Consider the following 22,888-nt stretch of genomic DNA (forward strand, 5'->3'; position numbering starts at 1 on the left):
GCGTGGTGTTCATGGTGATAAAATAAAATAATGGATCGTAATTACAAGCCTTTTAATAGATATTACACCAGAATAATTATCCACCGCCGCCGTTAACACTATTATAAATGGTTCCTTTTTCTGGTACCCATGATTTTGTTGTTGTTGTTGATCTTGTTTTTTTTGTTGGTAATGTTGCTACTGTTGGCGTTTCTGGTGTTGTGGTTGATGCCGGTGTTGTAGGTGTTGTTGATGCCGTTGTTGCTGGTGTTGATGTTGTTGCTATTGTTATTGATGTTGTTAATACCGTTGTTTTTGATGTTGTTGGCGTTACAGATGCCGTAGTTTTTGGTGTCGGTGTTGTTACTGCTGCTGCTGCTGCTATTGCTGGTGCTGTTGTTACTGTTGTTGTTGTTGTTGTTGGTGTAGTTTGTGCTTTTATTGTTGTTGAGGGTGTAGTTCTTACAACTTCCTTCGTAGTTAGTTCTTTGGTAGTTGTTTTAGTAATAGTTATTTTTGGCGTAGGTTTAGTTATTTTTTTAGTAACTACAGTAGTAGTAGTGGGAGTAGATTTAGGAGTTGAAGTAGTTCTTTTAGATGTAGGTGATTTTCCTGATTTTGAGTCAAGCAGTTGGTTAGCTGGATTTTTCAATGGTTGTTTTGTAGATGGATCATTTGGTCTATTTAAAATGACTCTGAGTATGCTCTGCGGGATCCAATGTCCAGGGTACTCGGACTCCACAGGGTTCGATATGAACACAAGGGGGTCGTTTTTAGTATCTTTCTGGATGGGAGCCGCTGCTACTATCGCAATCGCAAGTATTACACTTACAAACACTGCAACAAAACCATGAATAATGTAAGGTCATCCGAGTTAAATGTGTCTCTTGTGGTAAATGCGTCATTTGAAGATATCTTCGAAACACAACATATTATAACTATTATAGCCATCTGCATTAAAAGTTCAGTGACCACAATGGGAGCCGCTGCTACTATCGCAATCGCAAGTATTAATCTTGCAAACACTGCAACGAAACGATTATTGAATAAGTAAAGCCTGATAAGATTTTATTTGGGCCTGAGATAGTGTTGCTACAAGCGGCTTAATGGCATAGTATGTCATGTTAGACATGTACAATCAAAGAAATTGTCAGCATCAGCACCGGTTATGCCAACGACAATTTCAAAACATTATTCATTGTAATGTAAAGGATGACTCCTTCTACTTATAAATAATATTAGTTGGAAATTGTTTTAGTAGTACATTTTTCATTAGTAGCGGTACTGATAGTTTCCACTACTTGACGTTAGATGTCGACTACGAAATAACTCGCGTTTTGGTAAGAAAACTGATTTATGGAGTTACCACTCTTTCTTTACTTATATTTCTCTGATGCTTTAGTTAGAGTACACTCTGCGATTTTGTATGGGTACCTATTAGTGACAACTAGGGGGACAGTGGGTATTACTTGGAGAGAGGTATCCACTTGACAAGTTGTTTTGAATTCTATTTCTTTCTTAACTAGGTACATACACTAGATTACTAGGTGCATGTCGAGTTCCATGATTTCTTCTAGTTGGTAATAATTTTTTTTAAATTTCATAGGGAATCGTACAGTCAATGTAAATACCTAAATAATGTATCATCTTGTTATAGAAATAAATGAAATGAAATGTCAACTAGCCTACTGCAAGTTGCCACAAATACATTAATAAACTACTTATTATATAACAAATATGAGATACATACGTACTTCTGTGCATTAATCGAGTAGTTTAGGTACTACAACATGTAATTATTAAAGAAACGTAAATTCAGCTCAACAAATTAATGAAATAAAATGTGTGTATTCATCATAATTAAAAGCATTTACGATATTGACGGAAGTTTCGGTCAATTTAGTATCTTAATGGGCAATTAATTAGGTATGCATGAATTGAGCTGATCGAATGAACCTATTATATAGGCAACGTACGAGATAAGCTACAGATACTCCAAATGGCTGAACGAGGTCCACACTGACCTCCATAGTCATGCAAAACCTTCCACCGCTTCACCTACAAGTACACCAAGAGGCCACTCTCTTCAACAGTTAGGTTACTAACCCTTAACATTTATAGATAAGTGGTCTAACATGGGTGATCAGCATCATGTTTTCAAATATACCTCGTTTTTTTAGCATTAGAAAAGACTAAACGATATTGACCTGTCTTTTTATTGAAAAACGCTTCCAAAAATGGTTAACTATTACTTTTGAAACCAAAAGAATATAAATGAACATATATGCTTAATATGCTATATAGTTGTTACATATTTTTCAAAACAATAGTGTTTTCCAATAAATATACATGTCAAAATCGTGTAATCTTTTTTAATGCAAAAAAAGAGCTGGTATATGGTATAGTTCCAAGAACAATCTTGTTCTTGTGTTTTAATTATTAGTTTAAATCCAAATACAACTGTTTATTGTTAACACTGTCATAAGTGCTTGCTTATTGCGTAACTTGTAATTACTGTAAGTTATCTATTTATAAGTTGTCTTATAAGTGGAATTTCTGTAATTTCTTAGACAATAAAAAAAATTAATGAACATGGACCAGAATATATTTTAATATATATTTCAATAGATTTATCTACTGTACAGGATTGCTTCGGTCATGTAGTATTTGTACTGTTATTGTTGTTGATCTTTTTTTTTTTGGATCAGTTGTTGTTGATGTCATCGTTGTCGGTGTTAATGTTTTTGATGCCGTTGTTTTTGGTGTTGGTATTGTTGCTGTTGTTGTTGCTGCTATTTCTGGTGTAGTTTGTGCTTTAAATGTTGTTGAGGGTGTAGTGCTTGCGGTTTCTTGCGTAGTTAATTCTTCGGTAGTTGTTTTGGTAATAGTTGTTTTGGATGTAGGTTTAGTAAATTTTTCAGTAATTACTGTCCGAGGTTTAGTAATTGTTGGAGTAGATTTAGGTGTAGAAGTAGTACTTTTAGTTGTAGGTGATTTTGAAGATTTTGCTTGAATCAGTCTGTTAGCTGGATTTTTTAATGGTTGTTTCGTAGAAGGATCATTTGGTCTATTTAAAATGACTCTGAGTATGCTCTGCGGGATCCAATGTCCAGGGAACTCGGACTCCACGGGGTTCGATATGAACACAAGGGGGTCGTTTTCAATATCTATCTGAATGGGAGCCACTGCTACTATCGCAATCGCAAGTATTACACTTACAAACACTGCAACAAAACCATGAATAACGTAACGTCAACCGAGGTAAATGCGTCTCTTGTGGTAAATGCGTCATTTGAAGATATCTTCGAAACGCAACATATTATAACTATTATTATTACGCTGCACAAACTTCTTCAATGTTAATTTTAACTTGTAGTACGTGCTTTATCATGTAGCCTGTTCCATGAATGTTACAGAGAGGCAAAGCCAAAATTAAAAATATGTATCTGATTTATGAACATAACTCCTACGTTGAACGATTCCCGCGCTGTCAACTGTCAATGTCATTGTGTTTATTCATGTTAGCCTAGACCATTAGGGCTTAATAAAATATAACTTTTTTAACAGGAAATAATAGTAAATATATAATAAATATGTGAAAAAATAAAATATTAGTGTACGACAGTCCGACCAATTACAAAATTGGAAGAAAATACAAGAAGACTTAAGAAGAAAATGCTACTTTCGCGACCAAGGTCAAAGGCGGCGTCGTTTCGTGGATAGCATGACTATCCACCCGGACATGTTGCATATCAAAATAAGAATCTAGCAGGGCATGGACGTAGGTACCTACTTTTTATTTTAGGTCTGCATCATCATCTCCATCTCCGCCAGCGGCGTAGAGAAAAAAGCGATTTTCGCGTGGCGTATAAAAAGCAATCTGTGCCCTCCTCGCTCGCCAGCGACCGAATGTTTAATACGTATCTAAAATTCCGAAAGGGAAATAAACGCAAAGTAGGAAATACAGTGGACCCAGTATCAAGTGCTTATTTGTTCATGATTTTCGACGTTTGTGCTACTTGTGCATTCTGGATTTTTTGGAACACTATTCTAGCTAGGTGTATATCTGTCCGCTAACTGCACATGGTGACTGAGCTGTGCACTGCATTCTGGAGCACTATTCTAGGTGCGTCTGTCTGCTAACTGCACACGGTGGTTGTGCTGTGCACTGTGCATTCTGGAGCACTATTCTAGGTGCATCTGTCTGCTAACCGCACACGGTGGTTGCGCTGTGCACTGTGCATTCTGGAGCACTATTCTAGGTGCCTCTGTCTGCTAACTGCACACGGTGGTTGTGCTGTGCACTGTGCATTCTGGGCCACTATTATAGGTGTGTCTGTCTGCTAACTGCACATGGTGACTGAGCTATGCACTGCAATCTGGAGCACTATTCTAGGTGCATCTGTTTGTAAAATGGCTATACTAAGCTTTTTGGAGTACTAACCTAGGTATCTCTGATGATATTTGAACTTGGCAATCTTTCACATACTAATACTAGGTGTGTTCAATGCCAGTATATTTGGGACATTGTGGTGTTGTCACTTATTCCTTACTAACAGCACTGAGATATGGCTCATATCCTACCTGCCAATGGCAGTGGACTTAAGGCCACAAGTCTTGCTAGAACTGGGTTTTGTGGCCCCATGAGTTAATCAATGTGGTATGCCAAATTAGGCCGTCTCTTGATATGTACTCATCTTCAAGTAGGTGAATTAAAATATTTATTCTTATTTCAGCAAGCAAGGAATTAAGCGAGTAAATCTTGACATCGTGAGACGGAGGCACCAGAAATCTGGATATGGAAAAATCCTAATAAGACAACCTCGTTGTTTGTTTTTTCAGATGTATAATTAAGAACATTACAAAACCAGTATGACCCAAACAAGATTATGCAAAAATAATCTGCGCTGTAAAATTTTATTGGCAGCGACTTGAACTGCGGCTGGTGAGATGCTTGTCAGTAATGAATAAGGCTAAGTATTTGTTTGCTAACTGTGATGATTTAGCTCTCAATCAATTTTGTGCTGCAACCGGCTGTCGCTTTTAAGTGACTGACTTTCATTTGTGTGACTATCATCACTGAGAATCTTCGCTAAGGCAGCGGTCCTTTAAATACTATTAAAGCACAATAAATGGCATTAGAGATTTCTTTAAAACATGCTGTCGACAAGTGATATTATAAGAAAATCTAACAGAAAAACTAATAGCTTACGGCCCGGTACTTCAACTTCAAGGGCTCGATTATCAATCATATTTTCCAATGTATGTTTTGCTGTTACTATTTGTTTCATATAATAAAGTGTTCATTTAACATTACAACATACAAAAAACCCTGGTCAAAAGCAGCGATAAGGAAGCGGAGCAACACTTTCCTCTCTGCAGTCACAATGTGGTCGCACTCAAGTGACATTACAACAGCCTGTGTTCATTTAGAACAAATTCTCAAAAGCTGTGGTTTATTTAAATACACTTCTTTAATTGCAGTGACATCATATTTACAAGGATTCTGTCATACAAAATTAAATTTTTGTCTGTGCTAATACCTAGAGGTATTCCGAAATATGATCAATTCTGTAAAATTGATAGTCAAATACTAGAAAACTATGTGACTGTGATATATACTGTGTGTATATGCCTATGATGTCCTTATAAAATAATGTACACTTTATACAGTTTAATATTGACTTCAATATTTTCTCTACCAAATCCTAAGAGAAATAAATACAGATACCTATAGAAGAAGTAAATTTATTGCAACTAAGCAGTTTAAGTCAACAGGGAATTGGAACTGTTATGAAACTAATGAAGTAATGACATAAGTCCTTTTATTAGACTATTAGACTAGGTGTCGATATGTGTCAGACCTTTCATGAAGTGTCTAAGATCTAGAGGTCACATAATGAGCAATTGTTTAGATTATATATCTATTGTTGAAGCTTATTATTATAAATGTTATTTATACCATGTAGGTGCATACATATACAAGATACACTTAATTAGTCTTGATACCATTACCTATATGGAGCTATAATCAAATGAAATTAGCTCCTTAGTACTTACCTCAGAAAGCTGGGTAATACTACAATTATTTCTTTAGCCGATAAGGATAAATACAAACTTAAACAACAGATAAAGTCCTTTATATATTGGTCACATTGTAATTAGTTTTAATGAACTTTGCTCATATAAATGGGTTGTTGTACCTATAACTACAAGTTATAGGTACCTATAACTACAAGTTATAGATATTTAAGTTTGGCTAATGAATATGGTTATGTGTGTATTTAAAGAGCTGAATAGATAAAAGTACCTATACTGAATTTCGTATATTTTAAAGAAATACAATGCCAATATATCACCTAGTGTGACATAATTTGGTGGCTAATTAAAATAAAGGGTTATAAATATATATTTTTTCCAGATATTTAATTACTTACGGTAATACTTACACCCGTGTGGAAATTATTAAATAAGCCTAATAGAATGAATTAGGTACATTAATTTTGTTCAGGTTATGGTGGTCTTGTTTATGTTTAAAGACCCTCTTTTCCGGTTTACCACACTGAGATACATCTGAGAGAAGACAACACAGCTATCGCAATTATTTATAAACCGGTGAAATGAAATACAGTATTTTTTATGTCTAGGAACATTAGCAGTGGTGTGAAAAGAGAAATTACAATATTCTACTTAAATGCTATATGTGCTTTAAGTGTCATAAGCTGATTGAGAGAAAATAATGTAAGATTTCAGATTTAACGCAAATTAAATTTGAAATTCTTACAACATTTTGGAAATCCATATACCTCACGAGTTATTGGTTATTATATAAATATCCTGGTGAAGTAACCCAGATGTTTTTTCTACATAAGTAGATGCTTTTGCAAAAAATATTTTATCTATGTTTTCCTTCCAACTGAAACGAAATCTAAGGTATTAAAATTTAGGAAAAGTAGAAGGCATCAAGGCACGGTCATTGTAACTACTCAGTTTACAAAATATTTACACGCATATGTACATATAATTGTATAAGATTTGCGCCCCAACTCTCATTTATAAAAACATATTTTATTAACTGGTTTCAAGTTTCAACAGCGGTTACCCCATTATCCATTATCCTGGTTACCCCAGTGTTATCCAGGAAGTGCCATCAGCCATCACTGAAGGAGAAGAGGAAGAGGAGAAAGGAGTACAGTACGGTGTAATCCCTTGCGCCCAACACCGTCAAGCACACACACACACACAGTACACACTTGAAATACTGGTGTATGTTATGTAAAAATAATTACATTAATTATTTTATGGCATCTGTTTCAGAAGTGCTTGCCGTTTTTAATAGCATTATGTAATGAGGGTATAGATGTGTAAATAATTGTAAATCTGCTCTTGTGCTTTTATTGGGGAATAGGCTCTCCTCAAATGATAGAATTGAACACTTTATGAAGAACGTTTTTTCGATTACACCAAACTCAACCTTAAAGTGTGACCTAGTACCCTTAATCGGTCTTAAATTATTTATTAACAATGTCACCAACTAATGAAAATCATTCATTACAGGATTAAGAAAAAGTAAAAAATTACTTTATCACTTTTATTAGCTGTTGTGATTGTACCTATACAACGTGCAAACCCTGTCCTTGAAAAAATATCAAACTTTACTGTTATTCTGATTGATAAATTTCAGCAACCCTTGCTATCCATAGCATTAATTTTTTCAGGGAAAACACTAATTTCAAATTGAATGAGGTGTAAAACATTGATTACCTGTATATATAAATAACGAACAATAATATTCGTGATGGTAGTTAACTTGTTAGTGATTATTTATTGCCCTCAGAATCATGAAAAAATCACTTCCCAAACGATTTGTAGAGGGATTACATAAGTCAACTCTTAAAGATTTGTATTGATATATTTTTATTTTCATCACCTATTTAACCTGTTATGTGTTGTGTCAACCGTAAATCGTTTAGGAGTTGGTGGAAGAAAAACATCAAGGTGGAGTGATTCTTGTAATGATTTTTCTCAATTTCATAATCATGGTTCCATCCAATAATTTTGGTAAATCCTTACTATGATAAATGAGAAAATAAGTGTTACTTAAAGGTGTAACCAACAATAACACACTGCCAAGAGTTGCTTATAGTTGTTGTATTCGCCAACAGATGCATCTCATGCTATCCTTTGATTTCTTTCCTATAATAATTAAGTTGTATGTGGTATTTGGTGGTATAAATGAAAATACTTACCTATTAATAAATAAGGATCAAATTATTTTTGTTTCAACTATCTATACTATACGATAGACAGTTTGATGAAATGATATCACTAGATCTCTAAATAATGTTGTAAACTAAATATACATACCTATATTTTGAAAATAGTTAATGATAACTAAAAAGGTACCTAATTTAAAATGAAATAATAAATCATTGTTAATCAATGATTTCATTGTTGTAATACAAAGCCAAAACAAACTTTGAATACTTATCTCTAAACATCTACAAGTTAAAATTATCATTGAAGAAGTTTGTGCAGCGTAATAATAATTGGAAATTAAACGAACTTACCTGTAAGTGAAGTTCATTTCAATTATATTAGCTGCACAAACTTCGAAATGATAACCCATCCCACCCAGTACCCACGTTGTCCTGAGACAACCAGGGATTCGTGTACCTATAATCCCTGTCAAAGTTATGGCAATATTGGCTTTGCTGAATTGGGGGCCAAGTTGTTCCATCTATTGGCATATTCACTGCCAGCGTGAGCTAAAAGCATAGCGGATACCATATGTTTTTTCCGCTTTGTAGCGATAAGTACCTAAGAATAGAGAATCCTAGCGGGCTACTGGCAGTGAAAGTGTTATGTCTTGGCTTGTTACTCTAAACTAAATGACATTGACAGTTGACAGCGCGGGAATCGTTCAACGTAGGAGTTATGTTCATAAATCAGATACATATTTTTAATTTTGGCTTTGCCTCTCTGTAACATTCATGGAACAGGCTACATGATAAAGCACGTACTACAAGTTAAAATTAACATTTCGAAGTTTGTGCAGCTAATATAATTGAAATGAACTTCACTTACAGGTAAGTTCGTTTAATTTCCAATTATAGCCGTCTGCATTAAAAGTTCAGTGACCACACTTCAAACAGAGAGGGTTAATTCTGGGTTAATTGCAATAGTTCTAAAATGTTCCGTTTAGAAGAAATCTTTAAAAGACGCATTTACCTCAAGTGACGCATTTACCTCGGTTGACCTTACTTAAAGCCTGACAAGAGTCTCCTTGCCTTTAAAATAAATTAGTAGGTATTAAAGTCATGTGGGGTAAGGGAAACATAGTTTATTTTATTCGGGGCAAGATTAACAGTATGAATATTCCCTACAAGTGTTACTCTTGTCTTGTCCCAGTGTTTATCTTATCCCATCTGACCTTACTATTGAAAATCCGCAACACAGTGAAGATAAAAAAACCGGCCAAGTGCGAGTCGGACTCGCCCATGAAGGGTTCCGTATTTAGGCGATTTATGACGTATAAAAAAAAAACTACTTACTAGATCTCGTTCAAACCAATTTTCGGTGGAAGTTTACATGGTAATGTACATCATATATTTTTTTTAGTTTTATCATTCTCTTATTTTAGAAGTTACAGGGGGGGGGACACACATTTTACCACTTTGGAAGTGTCTCTCGCGCAAACTATTCAGTTTAGAAAAAAATGATATTAGAAACCTCAATATCATTTTTGAAGACCTATCCATAGATACCCCACACGTATGGGTTTGATGAAAAAAAATTTTTGAAATTCAGTTCGAAGTATGGGGAACCCCAAAAATTTATTGTTTTTTTTCTATTTTTGTGTGAAAATCTTAATGCGGTTCACAGAATACATCTACTTACCAAGTTTCAACAGTATAGTTCTTATAGTTTCGGAGAAAAGTGGCTGTGACATACGGACGGACAGACAGACGGACAGACGGACAGACAGACAGACAGACATGACGAATCTATAAGGGTTCCGTTTTTTGCCATTTGGCTACGGAACCCTAAAAAGTCTTGTCAGGGTTTACTCGTAGATTATTAAATACATTCTGCGATTTTGTATTCGCTAGGTGCACGACTGGTGCTGCCCTCATTTTGGCGGACTTTAGGTATACATTAAATCTTATGGAGTAAAATTAGTTTAAGCGGCTGCCGCTAGTACTAATGTCGGACATTCCATAAGATTACCTGTGTTTGTGACGATCAGCGCCACTTCCCGCACCTTGCCAATGGGTAGGTGATTTCATTTCTTTTGAGTAGTCATGGCAAGTTAATTCTATACGAGTACTTTCTTATTGATGTGATGACACCATATTTTTGAACTTTAAAGGGGCCCACTGATTACCAGTCCGCCGGACGATATCGGCCTGTCAGTTGTTAGGAACTGTCAACTTTTTGTTATAACTGACAGGCCGGTATCATCCGGTGGACTGTTAATCAGTGGGCCCCTTAACACACTCCACAGTCCACAGTTGACATGGCTCTCCACACCGCCAAAGACAACCGCCAAAATCGAAGTCCGCAAATAGGGATGATGACACATGTTGAATTTTATAACAAAATCTAGTAAAATAGATAGCAAACGAGCAATTTATCACAATAATGTGGATATTAAAATAAAATATTGAAAAATTACAAAATTACAGGACCTGAAAGACTCAAAATTTAAGTTTTTTTTTAACTTCCAAAAACGATAAAAGTAAGGGTACCATTCGATTCCTTACATTTCATCCAAAAAAATATTATATGGCAACTATATACATAAACGCAATATTTCACCGACAAAAACGCAATTTTCTTGTTTTGTCCATACTACAAGATGGGCGATGAGGTCACGGCCTCTGGCCGTTTTGTATAGGGCGTTTCGAGAGTGAAGTGCGACTGTCGGACTTTGACTACAATTTCTGACTTTTGTGTTACTTTAATGCAATGGGTCCCATATAGACATTTGATCCTAAAAACAAACCCGATCGATTGATACCATAAAAAAAATTAGTCATGTAGCCTATTGCGGGCATCTTTCTCTGTCATTCTTTACGCCTTCGTAGGAGTAAAAAAGAAAGATCCCCGCAATTTGTTTTCGCAGTGGGCCCCCAGATGGAGAAAAAGAGAATGATGAAAAGGGAGGTCACGGCCCTCAATATTGAGGAATACGACGCAAGGAGGAGGATATTTTTGAATTCTTAAGGTAATAATGAGTAGGTACTTGAGCAGCTCAATCAATAAAATCTTACCAACTAACCTTGCTGTAAATTGCAACAAATACATCAATAAACGAATAAAAATAAGAACATAATATAATAGGGTAGGTGCTTTAGTTTTCGTCCAGCTCTAGTTTTCGTCCACTTGACGAAATTTGAATATAAACCTACATTGCTGCACATGGAGTTATTACAATCCTTAATGTCTAAACAATATATATATATATATCTACATAAAAAACCGGCCAAGTGCGAGTCGGGCTCGCGCACGGAGGGTTCCGCACCATCAACAAAAAATTGAGCAAAACAAGCAAAAAAACGGTCACCCATCCAAGTACTGACCCCGCCCGACGTTGCTTAACTTCGGTCAAAAATCACGTTTGTTGTATGGGAGCCCCACTTAAATCTTTATTTTGTTCTGTTTTTAGTATTTGTTGTTATAGCGGCAACAGAAATACATCATCTGTGAAAATTTCAACTGTCTAGCTATCACGGTTCGTGAGATACAGCCTGGTGACAGACGGACGGACGGACGGACGGACGGACGGACGGACAGCGGAGTCTTAGTAATAAGGTCCCGTTTTTACCCTTTGGGTACGGAACCCTAAAAAATGATATTTCACCAGTAGCAAATTAAATTCCATTAAAATTATTCACTATTCTGTCAAGTGGATGAAAATTAGAGTATGGACGGAAACTAGCGCGATGACCCTATAAGGTATAGGTACTTACTTCTTACACTTTTTCCTAATTAGATTTTTTATCGTGTATTAAGCGAGTAGTTACTAAGTTAGTTTAGTTAATAAGTAATTATGAAAGAAACGTAAAATCAGCTCAATTCATGCATAATTTATTGCCCATTACGATACTAAATTGAACGTAACTTCCGCCAATATCGTAAGTGCTTTTATGACTCATATAAATAATTAGCAACTATTAACTCAAGTAATTTTTTACATGGCATAAAAATATATAAGTAAGTAAGTTAATTTCATACAATTTAGTCGGTCCCATAACCTTTTGTACATATGAAAAGTATGAAATGAACATTTTTAAAGCAGTTCGTTAATTTTCTATGGCACTTTTTTTGTTACTTTGGGCATGTAATAAGCAGGCGAGGTGTTCTAAATAGCCTACAAGCTGATCGAGTCGACTCTAGTTCAAGTATCCTCCATGGTACATGGAAATAAACATTATTCGGCAATTCAAATAAATTTTAAGATAAGATTTTTTTTACTTCCCGCCTTTCTCGGGGTTTTATTGCCATAGACACTACTAACCATAGACATCAGATTTGTTTGTTTTGTTTTTGATATCATAAGGCCGGTTATACACTACACTATATCTACCTATATTAAAGTCCGTTACACACTATCGCACCGCACCGCGACCTTGCACTCGGTTTAGACTATCGCGCGAGCCGCGCCACGAGACGCGAGTCCACCGTTTACACTCGCGTTCGGCTTGTCATTCGGTTATAAACCTTATGCCGTGCCGTTAGTGTTTAAATTATATTAGCTCGACGAGCTTGCGAGCCACGAGACGAGCCGCGAGCCCACCGCTTACACTCTCGTCTCGTGGCTCGGCTCGCGGCTCGTCTCGTGGCTCGCGCGAGAGTCTAAATTGACTATTGGAGCGTCGCACCCATAAGTGAGAGCGAGAAACAGATATTTTCGCTCTCACTTAGGGGTGACGCTCCAAGGTGACGGTGCAGTGCGATAGTGTGTAATGGGCTTAATAAAACTCAATTATAGTTGGTCAAACCAATTTGTCAGTAAATAGTAACAAAAAAAACTATACTCATCCTTTTCTTTTGGGTGCTAGTACTAATGTAAGACAAAGATAGTTGTCGATGTTTGAAATGAGACAGTTTTTTGACACACTATAATAAAACTTGCTGAACAAGAAGGAACAAGTAGAATAATATTTGTATTATGTTATGGCGTTACTATTTGTTGTGTCACTTTCGTTTGATGTATTGAAGAAAGAGATGCAAGTAACGCAACCCTTCAACAAACCACAAAGTGTAACGAATATCGGAAGAATATTAGAATCACATGGCAACATTAATAGTAAAATGTGTGGCGATTAAAAATGGCGTCTCTTTGAGTTGAGTTGTCCCTTTCGCACTTAAATACGGCGGTTTAATCTTAATTTTATGTTATCAAACAAGCATTTTTGCTGTTATTAATGCAGCAGTTAGTGAAGTGGCTATATTTAGTTTAATTTCTTCACATTAAAACATTCATCTGCAGGAAAAATGTTGTCAAATGGGTGCGGCGTACCTCTGTTTACTGTAGTTACTTTTATTTCCAAATATTTAAATAATATCACGTCTCAGCGTATTTTATACGCGTTTTAGTGCAATTACATAGTGTAACAAATAAAAATGGACAAGAAAAACAAAAAGAAAACTGTGATAAAGCGGAAAAGTGACGATCCTGGGGAAAGCGAGAAGAAAAAAATTATGGTGAGCCGAGCAAAGACTGACGAGGAGAAAGACAAAGTGGAGGTTGTAAATCAAGTTGTCGAGGTGCCTGTGGAGCAAGGGCAGCAGATAGTGCATACTGGGCAGCTGGTGGAAGGGAATTTCGAGCAGCCCGTGTTCGTTAACATGAAAGGAGAGCCAGTCCAACTGGGACCAAATACAGTGATTCTTTACGAACAAAGCGGTAATCCTTCGAACTTTGCGTTTGGCGGAATGTGGACAATGGACAATTCGGGCCGCATTGTGATGGCGGAGACCATTTATGATGTTAAAGGGGAGCCGGAAGAGGAAGGAACCACTTTTGTACAGGGTACACCTGAAGTTAGCAATGTAAGTGGGGTTCATTTAATAAAAACTAACTGAGTGCTATGTCTACCTCGCTACTATATTAAACTAATAATAAGACACATAAATAACCTCAGTAAGATAGTTAAAGTTAGACCAGAGTCATGATTTCATAGAAGTTTGACGTTTAAAATAACACTTGCATAGTCTGGGCTATCAAACTCGCTGCCAACTTAGCTTTGTTTAACTCTAGTCAGATCAAAACATAAATAGTCGTAAAAATTCTATGCTTAAAAATACAATAAGGCAGCATTCGGCAACCTGTGGCCCGCTGCCTGCACGTGGCCCGTGAACCTGTTGCTTGCGTCCCGCGAGCCTCCCTGGCTATTTTGTATGTAATATTGACAAACGAGAATGTCTGATAAAGTCATATTAACAAAGTACGGCCCGCATCAACTTCGTTAACTACTATGTGTCCCTTGACTGCTAAAAGGTTGCCGACCGCTGCTAAAAGGTTGCCGACCGCTGCAATAAGGTGATGATCTAGGTTTTATAAAGGGTTAAAGACAGTCATCTTTATTCTGAACTGTCCTGTTTCAGCAACAAGTGGAGGAACAGCCCAACACTTATCAGCAGTACGAGATGAGCAACAACCAGCAGACTGTGGAGACGCCTCAGGAGTATGAGGTGGCCATCATTGAGAACCCACCGACGGAGAATGCTGAAAGGTAACAACGTTTTTGACGTGATAATAATAATAATATAAGCCTTTTATTCAGACAAGTATTTTACAATTTAAGAGTTTAACTATTATTGAACACAATTTATCAAATTACTAATTAAAACTATTTCAGACAACATCGGTTTGGTCTGTATGCCGTTTGGCAAAGGCCTCTTCCATGGAAGAGGCCTTTTGACGTGATAATGTCTTATAAATCGATGAACACCAGTAGCATGCACGAAAAATTGTCACGTTGTGGACGGATCTCCATGGTAACGTTGTGGACAGATCTCCATGGTAACATATAAGTATGCAATTTTTCATCAATGTTTTCTTATGACGTTATCACGCAAAATTATCGTCAGTAAACCGATAGGAGGCTAACGAACGAATAAATCGCATGATGGTAAATGATTATTATAGCCCACAGAACAAGTAGAATGGCGATGCGAGCAGGGTACGTGTCACCGGTTACGAGCAAACGCTCGCATGCTAGTACTCGCTCACGCTGACCGAAAAACGTAAACATGCCTTTTGCGCCACAATAAAGTTCAGATTAAGAAGCCAGACATCAAATCTGTCTAAAGGAGGCGTATCCATTCACCAGGCACACAAGTTTTTACTACCGTTGCGCGAGAAATGTGGAAATGTGGAGAGGAACGAGCGGCGACACCGGTTCCGATACTAACTGCGCGCGATAGCCGTTCTAACCTCTTTAATATATTCTGTGCTATAGCCCTTAGACACCTCGGGGTCTCTCGTCGCTACATCAGGGGTCTGCTAGGCTTCTTGGAAGAGTTGGCAAAAATAGTGCCACCTAACTAGACACTTGCAACACGAGAGGGGTTGTAGATGCTTTGCCGCCTCCCCTTTGGTGATATTTGGTGAGGTTTTTGGCTCTCCCACATAACCTCACGTGTATTTTTTTCATTCGACCTAATTTTAAGATACGCGCTCCAAAATTTCGTAACTATTCATGTAGTAGGTTTTTTTTCTTTTTTATACCACATAGGTGGCAAACAAGCATACGGGCCGCCTGATGGTAAGCAGTCACCGTAGTCTATGGACGCCTGCAACTCCAGAGGTGTTACATGCGCGTTGCCGACCTTTTTTTTAAAACCTGTACACTCCTTTTTTGAAGAACCCCATACCGTAGACCCTCGGGAAAACCTCGGAAGGGAGCTCATTCCACAGCCGGAGCGTCCGCGGGAGGAAATTCCTCTTAAACCGCACAGTACGCGACCATTTAGGTTCTAGGGTGTGTGGATGAATGCCGATGGCGAGCGGTGCGGTGATAGAAAGCTGCCGTTGGCATCATGTCAAACAATTCTTCAGAGCACAGCCCATTGTACAAGCGGTAGAACACACATAAGGAGGCAAGGTCTCTCCTCAGACTTAAAGGTTCAATACCGCTTGTGAGTTTGGGATCATCGACGATTCGTACAGCGCGCCTTTGGATTGAGTCCAAGCTGGCATCCAGGTGCTCCTGCCCAAAGGTGACAGCAGTACTCCATATGGGGTATTTCTGTTTCGTTCACTGTAGAAAAATTCACGTGAGGTCTTAAGAAAGTCGCGTGCGTCCAGTCCACGGCCTACGATTTTATTTTCACAATTCTTTCGCATGGTTGTATGGCAATGTTTGATGTAACCCTGTTTGCCAGCAGCTCTGAGCCCTCGGTGATCACAACGGAGGAGCAGCTTGTTGCCACTGGCACCGGCGCCGTACGCTGGCTCAACCAGAAGTATGATTTCGTTGTGAGGAAACTCCAGCTTAACTATGGTAAGTGTTTATTAAAAAAAAAAAAAAAAGTTTATTGTATAAATTTAGACATACAGTAAATCACGTCCCTGTGTCCGGATCTAGGAAACCCTGTGTTACAGGACCCAGTTTCGTTACTTATACTAGTTTCAAGTTAGGTTAGTTAGTATTTTATTCAGTGCCGAAACCCCGACTATCGGGTATTTATGATTTCGTTCCCAGGCCGGACGACCGGATAGTCGGGATCGTGGTACTACAGCTTTATATGATGAAATTTTTGTGGCCTGGCGCAGATGTCTTGTTTGGCTGGGTGGCAATGAATGTGTTAAGTCGAAATTTGATTGGCTATACGCATCTACACATGCATACTGCATACCTATATGTACCTATGATGAGCTCGCTGTTTTAGTTGCGATAAATAGTCATAAGCATATGGACCTGTTTTAATTTCTTAAAAGTTTTTAGGATACTGAAAACAATATTTGCGGTTCTTTGAGATGCTAGAAACGGGATTGCTAGTGTGGTCGGCTCATTTTCTCAAAAGTTTGCTATAGCAAACAAATAGTTTGTATATGTGGGGTATAAGTACCCCAGCCTTAGGAATGCCTTACTCCGGTAATATTATAATGTAACTGTTTCTTGATGTGCAGATGCCGGAGTGAAGCTACTGCATTCGCCATCCGGCTGTATCCAGTGTGTGTACCTCACCACTCCTAGCATGCAGATGGCCTTCAACGCTGTGCCTCAGTTCCTCTGCATTGAAACAGGTACATGTTAGAACTCTTATCACTACATAGTATAAAACCGGCCAAGTGCGAGACGGACTCGCGCACGGAGGGTTCCGCACCATCAACAAAAAATAGAGCAAAACAAGCAAAAAACGGTCACCCATCCAAGTACTGACCCCGCCCGACGTTGCTTTACTTCGGTCAAAAATCACGTTTGTTGTATGGGAGCCCCACTTAAATCTTTATTTTATTCTGTTTTTATTATTTGTTGTTATAGCGGCAACAGGAATACATCATCTGTGAAAATTTCAACTGTCTAGCTATCACGGTTCGTGAGATACAGCCTGGTGACAGACGGACGGACGGACGGACGGACGGACGGACGGACAGACGGACGGACGGACGGACGGACAGCGGAGTCTTAGTAATAGGGTCCCGTTTTTACCCTTGGGTACGGAACCCTAAACACAAAGTCGCTTCCCGCTGTCTGTCTGTATGCTTAGATCTTTAAAACTACGCAACGGATTTTGATGCGGTTTTTTTTAATAGATAGAGTGAGTCAAGAGGAAGGTTTATGTATAATTTGTTACCCCGTGCGTAGCCGCGGCGGGTCGCTAGTATAGTATGTAATTTTTCGAAAAGATGTGTCCCGCCGAGTTTGTTGCCGGTCCCATATTGGGATACCCTCCTCCAATTGATGGGAGATTTAAATTTTAAATCTTCTCGGGGCAGAGGTGTAGGGTTGGAGCCGGTGTAGCTTTATTTGACGTTCATAAGCGCATTGTAATATGCCTACTTTAATAAACTATCTTTTATCTTATCTTATCTTGTTATTTTCGTACAGGCATCGAGTTCAACAGCACCATCCCAACGGTGGGCGGGTCGGGCAGCCCCAGCGTGAAACACAACGTCACCCTGTTTTTAGCTGAAGACGGAAATGGGAAGTCGGTCATCGTCAGCGCGGGTATGTTGACCATATAGTTTGTAGCTTTCTAGTAGAGCCCGAAGGCTTATCCTATTGTCTATTGTTCAGTAAAACCGCACTTGCTACTTACCTTAGCGTGCACTCTTAAAAACAATGTATTTAAAAAAAATCCGTTACCCTACAGAATCATTATACCAACTAAGCGACGTATTATCAATAAGAAAACTATATATTCTACAAATTACTTTAAAAAAAACATAAAACCCTTTCCTACAGTGCCGACTATTTTTCTAGAAGGACAATAAAAAACGTTGCTAATATAACTAAAACTAAAACCAAGTTTGCACGCTCACAATACAATTTGAAGTCTAGTCACATTTACAACAAAGTCAATAGGTGCCTAAATATTTACCCAAAACTTTACTACGATTGCAAATCAACAATTACAAAATGGTTAAAATCAAAAAGCTACAATGAAATAGAAGACTTACAAAACTAACCAGACACTATAACTAACTAGAGATTCACACATCAACTTTATAAACTAAGTATATGCATACAATCCATCCATACTTATACAGCCACAAAGACACACACACACACACACACACACACACACACACTTACTGGCTCCTTTATATGATCTAAATTGTATACATATGTTATACTATTACACTTACTTAAACTAGTACTTGAAATTTTCGTGTAACAATCTGTTAATTAAGGAAGAGCGGTGTTGCCCAACACAGGCAAATTTTGCTTACCGGGCAGCACTATCCCCTACTTTATAAACACTTGTATATTTTACGAAAATAAATAATTTTAATTTTAATTTTTTTTTTTACCTGCAAAAAAGGGTCTTATTTATTCTAATTGGCACCTGAGCGCGGGCTAGTCCAACGCTCAAAAAACCAGTGTAGTTGCGCTCTCCGATAACGCGCCTTTGTTACGCATCTCAATGACACATTTTAGACTGGTTCTGTAACGTTCGACTCGCCGGCACTCAGTAACCTAAGTACTGACCACACACATCGGTACAAAATATTTATCCATTAGTTCATTTTGAATCTTATTGCAATTTCCTTAGGAGTTGTAATTCAATTACCTGGGTAAAGTGAACGAGCGATTTTTTATGCAGGTGGTTGTGGCACGTGGCACGAGCGGTTTTACTAACAATAGACAATAGGATTAGCCGTCGGGGTCTATTAGAAAGCTACAAACTATACTGACAGATTCGACGATGTGATGACATCAGTGTTTTAAAATGGTTATTAATAGTAGAAACAGTCTAAAGCCTTTGACACAGGCGCGTTTTCCGCGCGGGGCGTGAGCGTTTTATATGTAAAAGCGGCGCGCCCCGCTCACGCGCCGCCCGGAAAACGCGCCTGTGTGACGAAGCCTTGAGAGCGGTTTCAAGGCTTCGGCTTCAGGCGCGTTTTTCGGGCGGGGCGTGAGCGTTTTATATGTAAAAGCGGCGCGCCCCGCTCACGCGCCGCCCGGAAAACGCGGCTGTGTGACGAAGCCTTAAGAGCGGTTTCAGAGTAGCGTAGTTTTTTGCGCATATATGGTGATTTCGGCGTTACGCGCGTTACTTTTCCCTACACGCGCGTACGTTCGTATAAAACGCTAGTCTGTAACCGCCCTAAGAAAACGTATTGCCTCGAATTCCACAGGTTGTGTAGATGTTGATTCACTGCCTCGTCAACTGTTAAAGTTAACTCCAAAGCAGGGATGTTGCGAACATCCGCATCCGCATCCGCAACCGCGGAACTTCCGCATTATTTTCAACATCCGCATCCGCATAAAATCGATGCGGAGCTTATGCGGATGCGGATGTCGAACAAGTCGGTACAGGAACGTCTTAGCGGCGGCGTAAGTGTTAGGTAATTTCGTCATTACCTATAACGAAATCGTCTAGATCCAGAAAAGTCGGCGAAGTTACTGTTTATTAAATATAACGCACCTATATTCTTGCTCAAATACTAAACGTTTCGTTTTTTTTAAATAAAAATATACTAAAAATGTAATATTTGACGTTTTCTAAGTACCTAATCTTGACATCCGCATCCGCATCCGCGGATGTGAGCCTTTAAATATCCGCATCTGCATCCGCATCCGCGGATGTCAAAAAATCTGCATCCGCAACATCCCTGCTCCAAAGGTCAAAGTTTGAAGACCCCTATAATTTTTGTTGTTGTTATTTTTGTTGGCCCGCAGGTTTGCTCGTTGCTCGGATCAAGTCAAGATCACTCTATTTAAAGCGTTCTGTCAGAGTTTCTATACGAGCAGCCTGTGGTTCAACTGTACTCAGAAGGCGCTCAGTGCCCTGAGGGTTCAATATAATGTGATTTTATTTATTTATTTATTGTGATTATACAAATTTTTAATTTTGATTAATATAATTTATTGTAAATTTCTATTTCATTTATTTATAACTTATGTATTAGTATTTTAAATATTAACAATAGATTTTAAGTCACTTTGTACTTAACACCAATGGATCATAAGTTATCTGAATAAAGAAATTATATTATTATTATTATAATAGGGTAATTACTAATTAAAATATCTTTCATTTGTGTAGGTATATCTGCGTTGATTGGTGACGATCTGACTTGGCTCCTTGACACTTTCAAGTCGTGTAACCCGGCATGGCGGCAAGTGCGGTGCGTCGTGGCGGACCCTACCAAATGTCAGCAGGTAAGTCAGCCTATCTTTCGACAGACAACATATCATTTTGTGACAAATTTAATGTATCAATTTCGATTCTTTGCGATGCCATACTAGCAGGCGTGTCTCACTCCGCGATTTCGTCGCTTTGCTACAGGTAGCTAAAAGTACATCCGTTCCACACCAGTTTTGGTGGCTAGCCATAAGCCGCGCGTGGCGCTGTCGCCACCTAGCGGCCATATCTGTGCTGATCGTAATAGACGCGTTTTGTTAGAGAGTGGGTCTTCTGTACCTAGTACTATTATTTATTCTGTGATACGAGGTATACGAAACTATAACCTTTTAACCTAAGTATAGTAATACACTATGTCAGCGGTTCTCAATCTTTTTTTTTTGACGGAACCCTTTTGGAAAACGAAATACTTGATGGAACCCTACAATACGGTGGCGGCATAGTAAACATTTTCGAGGCGATTAAAGCATAGTGTTCTAAATTCTTGCGGAACCCCTGCAGGGGTGTCGCGGAACCCTAGGGTTCCGCGGAACACACTTAGAGTATGGCTGCACTATGTATCTGTAGGAGGTATAACCAGTGGGGAGACACTCCTGACTTCGGGCAAACTCGGCTCCGTTCGGCTTAGCATTGCTCCGTGCAATTATTAGGGTTGACACAACTTAACGTCCCTTTGCGTGTATGACCACAGACAACTTGAATTTTGACAACCTTAATTGTCGTTAGTTCGTTATCGATTTATAATTCCAACATATTTGCTGTGACTTATTTAATGTTCAATGGTGATTTTAAATAAAAAGACACGTCAAGATTGTTTACCTTTCTAATGCTAAAAAAACGGCCAAGTGCGAGTCGGACTCGCCCATGAAGGGTTCCGTATTTAGGGGATTTATGACGTATTAAAAAAACAATAATTACTAGATCTCGTTCAAACCAATTTTCGGTGGAAGTTTGTATGGTAATGTACATCGTATATTTTTTTTAGTTTTATCATTCTCTTATTTTAGAAGTTACAGAGGGGGGGACACACATTTTACCACTTTGGAAGTGTCTCTCGCGCAAACTATTCAGTTTAGAAAAAAATGATATTAGAAACCTCAATATCATTTTTGAAGACGTATGGGTTTGATGAAAAAATTATTTTTGAGTTTCAGTTCTAAGTATGGGGAACCCCCAAAAAATATATTTTTTTCTTTTTTTGTGTGAAAATCGTAATGCGGTTCACAGAATACATCTACTTACCACGTTTCAACAGTATAGGTCTTATAGTTTCGGAAAAAAGTGGCTGTGACATACAGACGGACAGACAGACATGACGAATCTATAAGGGTTCCGTTTTTTGCCATTTGGCTACGGAACCCTAAAAACGAACTATAGAATGGGACAGCACGATTCGTCCCTGAATCGCTGTCAAACTTCGGTTTTGTGGGAAGTGTCGTTTCTGTACGGCAGTACTGTTATTCTGTGACCATATGATAATGTGAATATTGTTTGTCCGTCAGTCCGTCCGCTCGGCGTTTCCGTCGTCGCACGTGACGTGCTCGGTGTGGCAGGCGGCGCGCGCGTGCGCCCGGCTGTGCGGGGAGTGGGCGCGGCGCGAGGACGCGACCCTAGCGGCTGACGACGTGGCCGCGCGGACCAAGACCTACGCCCTGGCGCTGCTGCGCGGCGAACACACGCCGGCACAGCTGCAGGTGACTAAACAAGATGCCTCAACCCATAGAGGAAAAAATACATAGAGTTCTCCATACATCAGTTTTGGTACCAAAAAGACTATTATTTTCACAGTCGACATCTAGAATCGAGTAGCGGAATTATCAGTACTGCTACGACATCTAGATGTCGACTACGAAAATAATAGTATTTATAGTACCAAAACTGTAACTGTAACTGAAATTGTCAGGTAAATCACGTTTTAAATTTTGTCCTGATTCACCCCAGTTGACTGTCTCTTCTTCTTCTTTCCATCTGTTACCCCTGGGGTGTAGGGCTCGAATCTTTTAAATTAACTAAAATAAATTTAATCTTTTCCTCCCATCCCATCCCCAATACACCCAGCTCTTGTTCCACAGAACGG

The 22,888-nt window shown here is 38.5% G+C and overlaps 1 protein-coding gene and 1 long non-coding RNA gene across 2 annotated transcripts in view; one reads left to right on the plus strand and one right to left on the minus strand.

Moving 5' to 3' along the window:
* Positions 1-22,692, minus strand: part of LOC134659713 (uncharacterized) — a 247,646-nt gene extending 224,954 nt beyond the window's left edge. Inside the window, exon 1 of the long non-coding RNA XR_010097829.1 lies at positions 22,645-22,692. This is a non-coding gene — a long non-coding RNA (uncharacterized LOC134659713). The remainder of the gene's footprint in view (positions 1-22,644) is intronic.
* LOC134659711 (uncharacterized) overlaps positions 13,291-22,888 on the plus strand; it is a 33,467-nt gene continuing 23,869 nt past the window's right edge. The window contains exons 1-7 of the mRNA XM_063515404.1: positions 13,291-14,040; positions 14,596-14,723; positions 16,378-16,496; positions 17,126-17,242; positions 18,048-18,167; positions 20,713-20,828; positions 22,314-22,505. Coding sequence (XP_063371474.1) covers positions 13,612-14,040; positions 14,596-14,723; positions 16,378-16,496; positions 17,126-17,242; positions 18,048-18,167; positions 20,713-20,828; positions 22,314-22,505 — 1,221 coding nt within the window. The 5' untranslated portion in view covers positions 13,291-13,611. The remainder of the gene's footprint in view (positions 14,041-14,595; positions 14,724-16,377; positions 16,497-17,125; positions 17,243-18,047; positions 18,168-20,712; positions 20,829-22,313; positions 22,506-22,888) is intronic.

This window comes from Cydia amplana, chromosome 25 (genome assembly GCF_948474715.1).
Source record: "Cydia amplana chromosome 25, ilCydAmpl1.1, whole genome shotgun sequence".
Lineage (NCBI taxonomy): Eukaryota > Metazoa > Arthropoda > Insecta > Lepidoptera > Tortricidae > Cydia > Cydia amplana.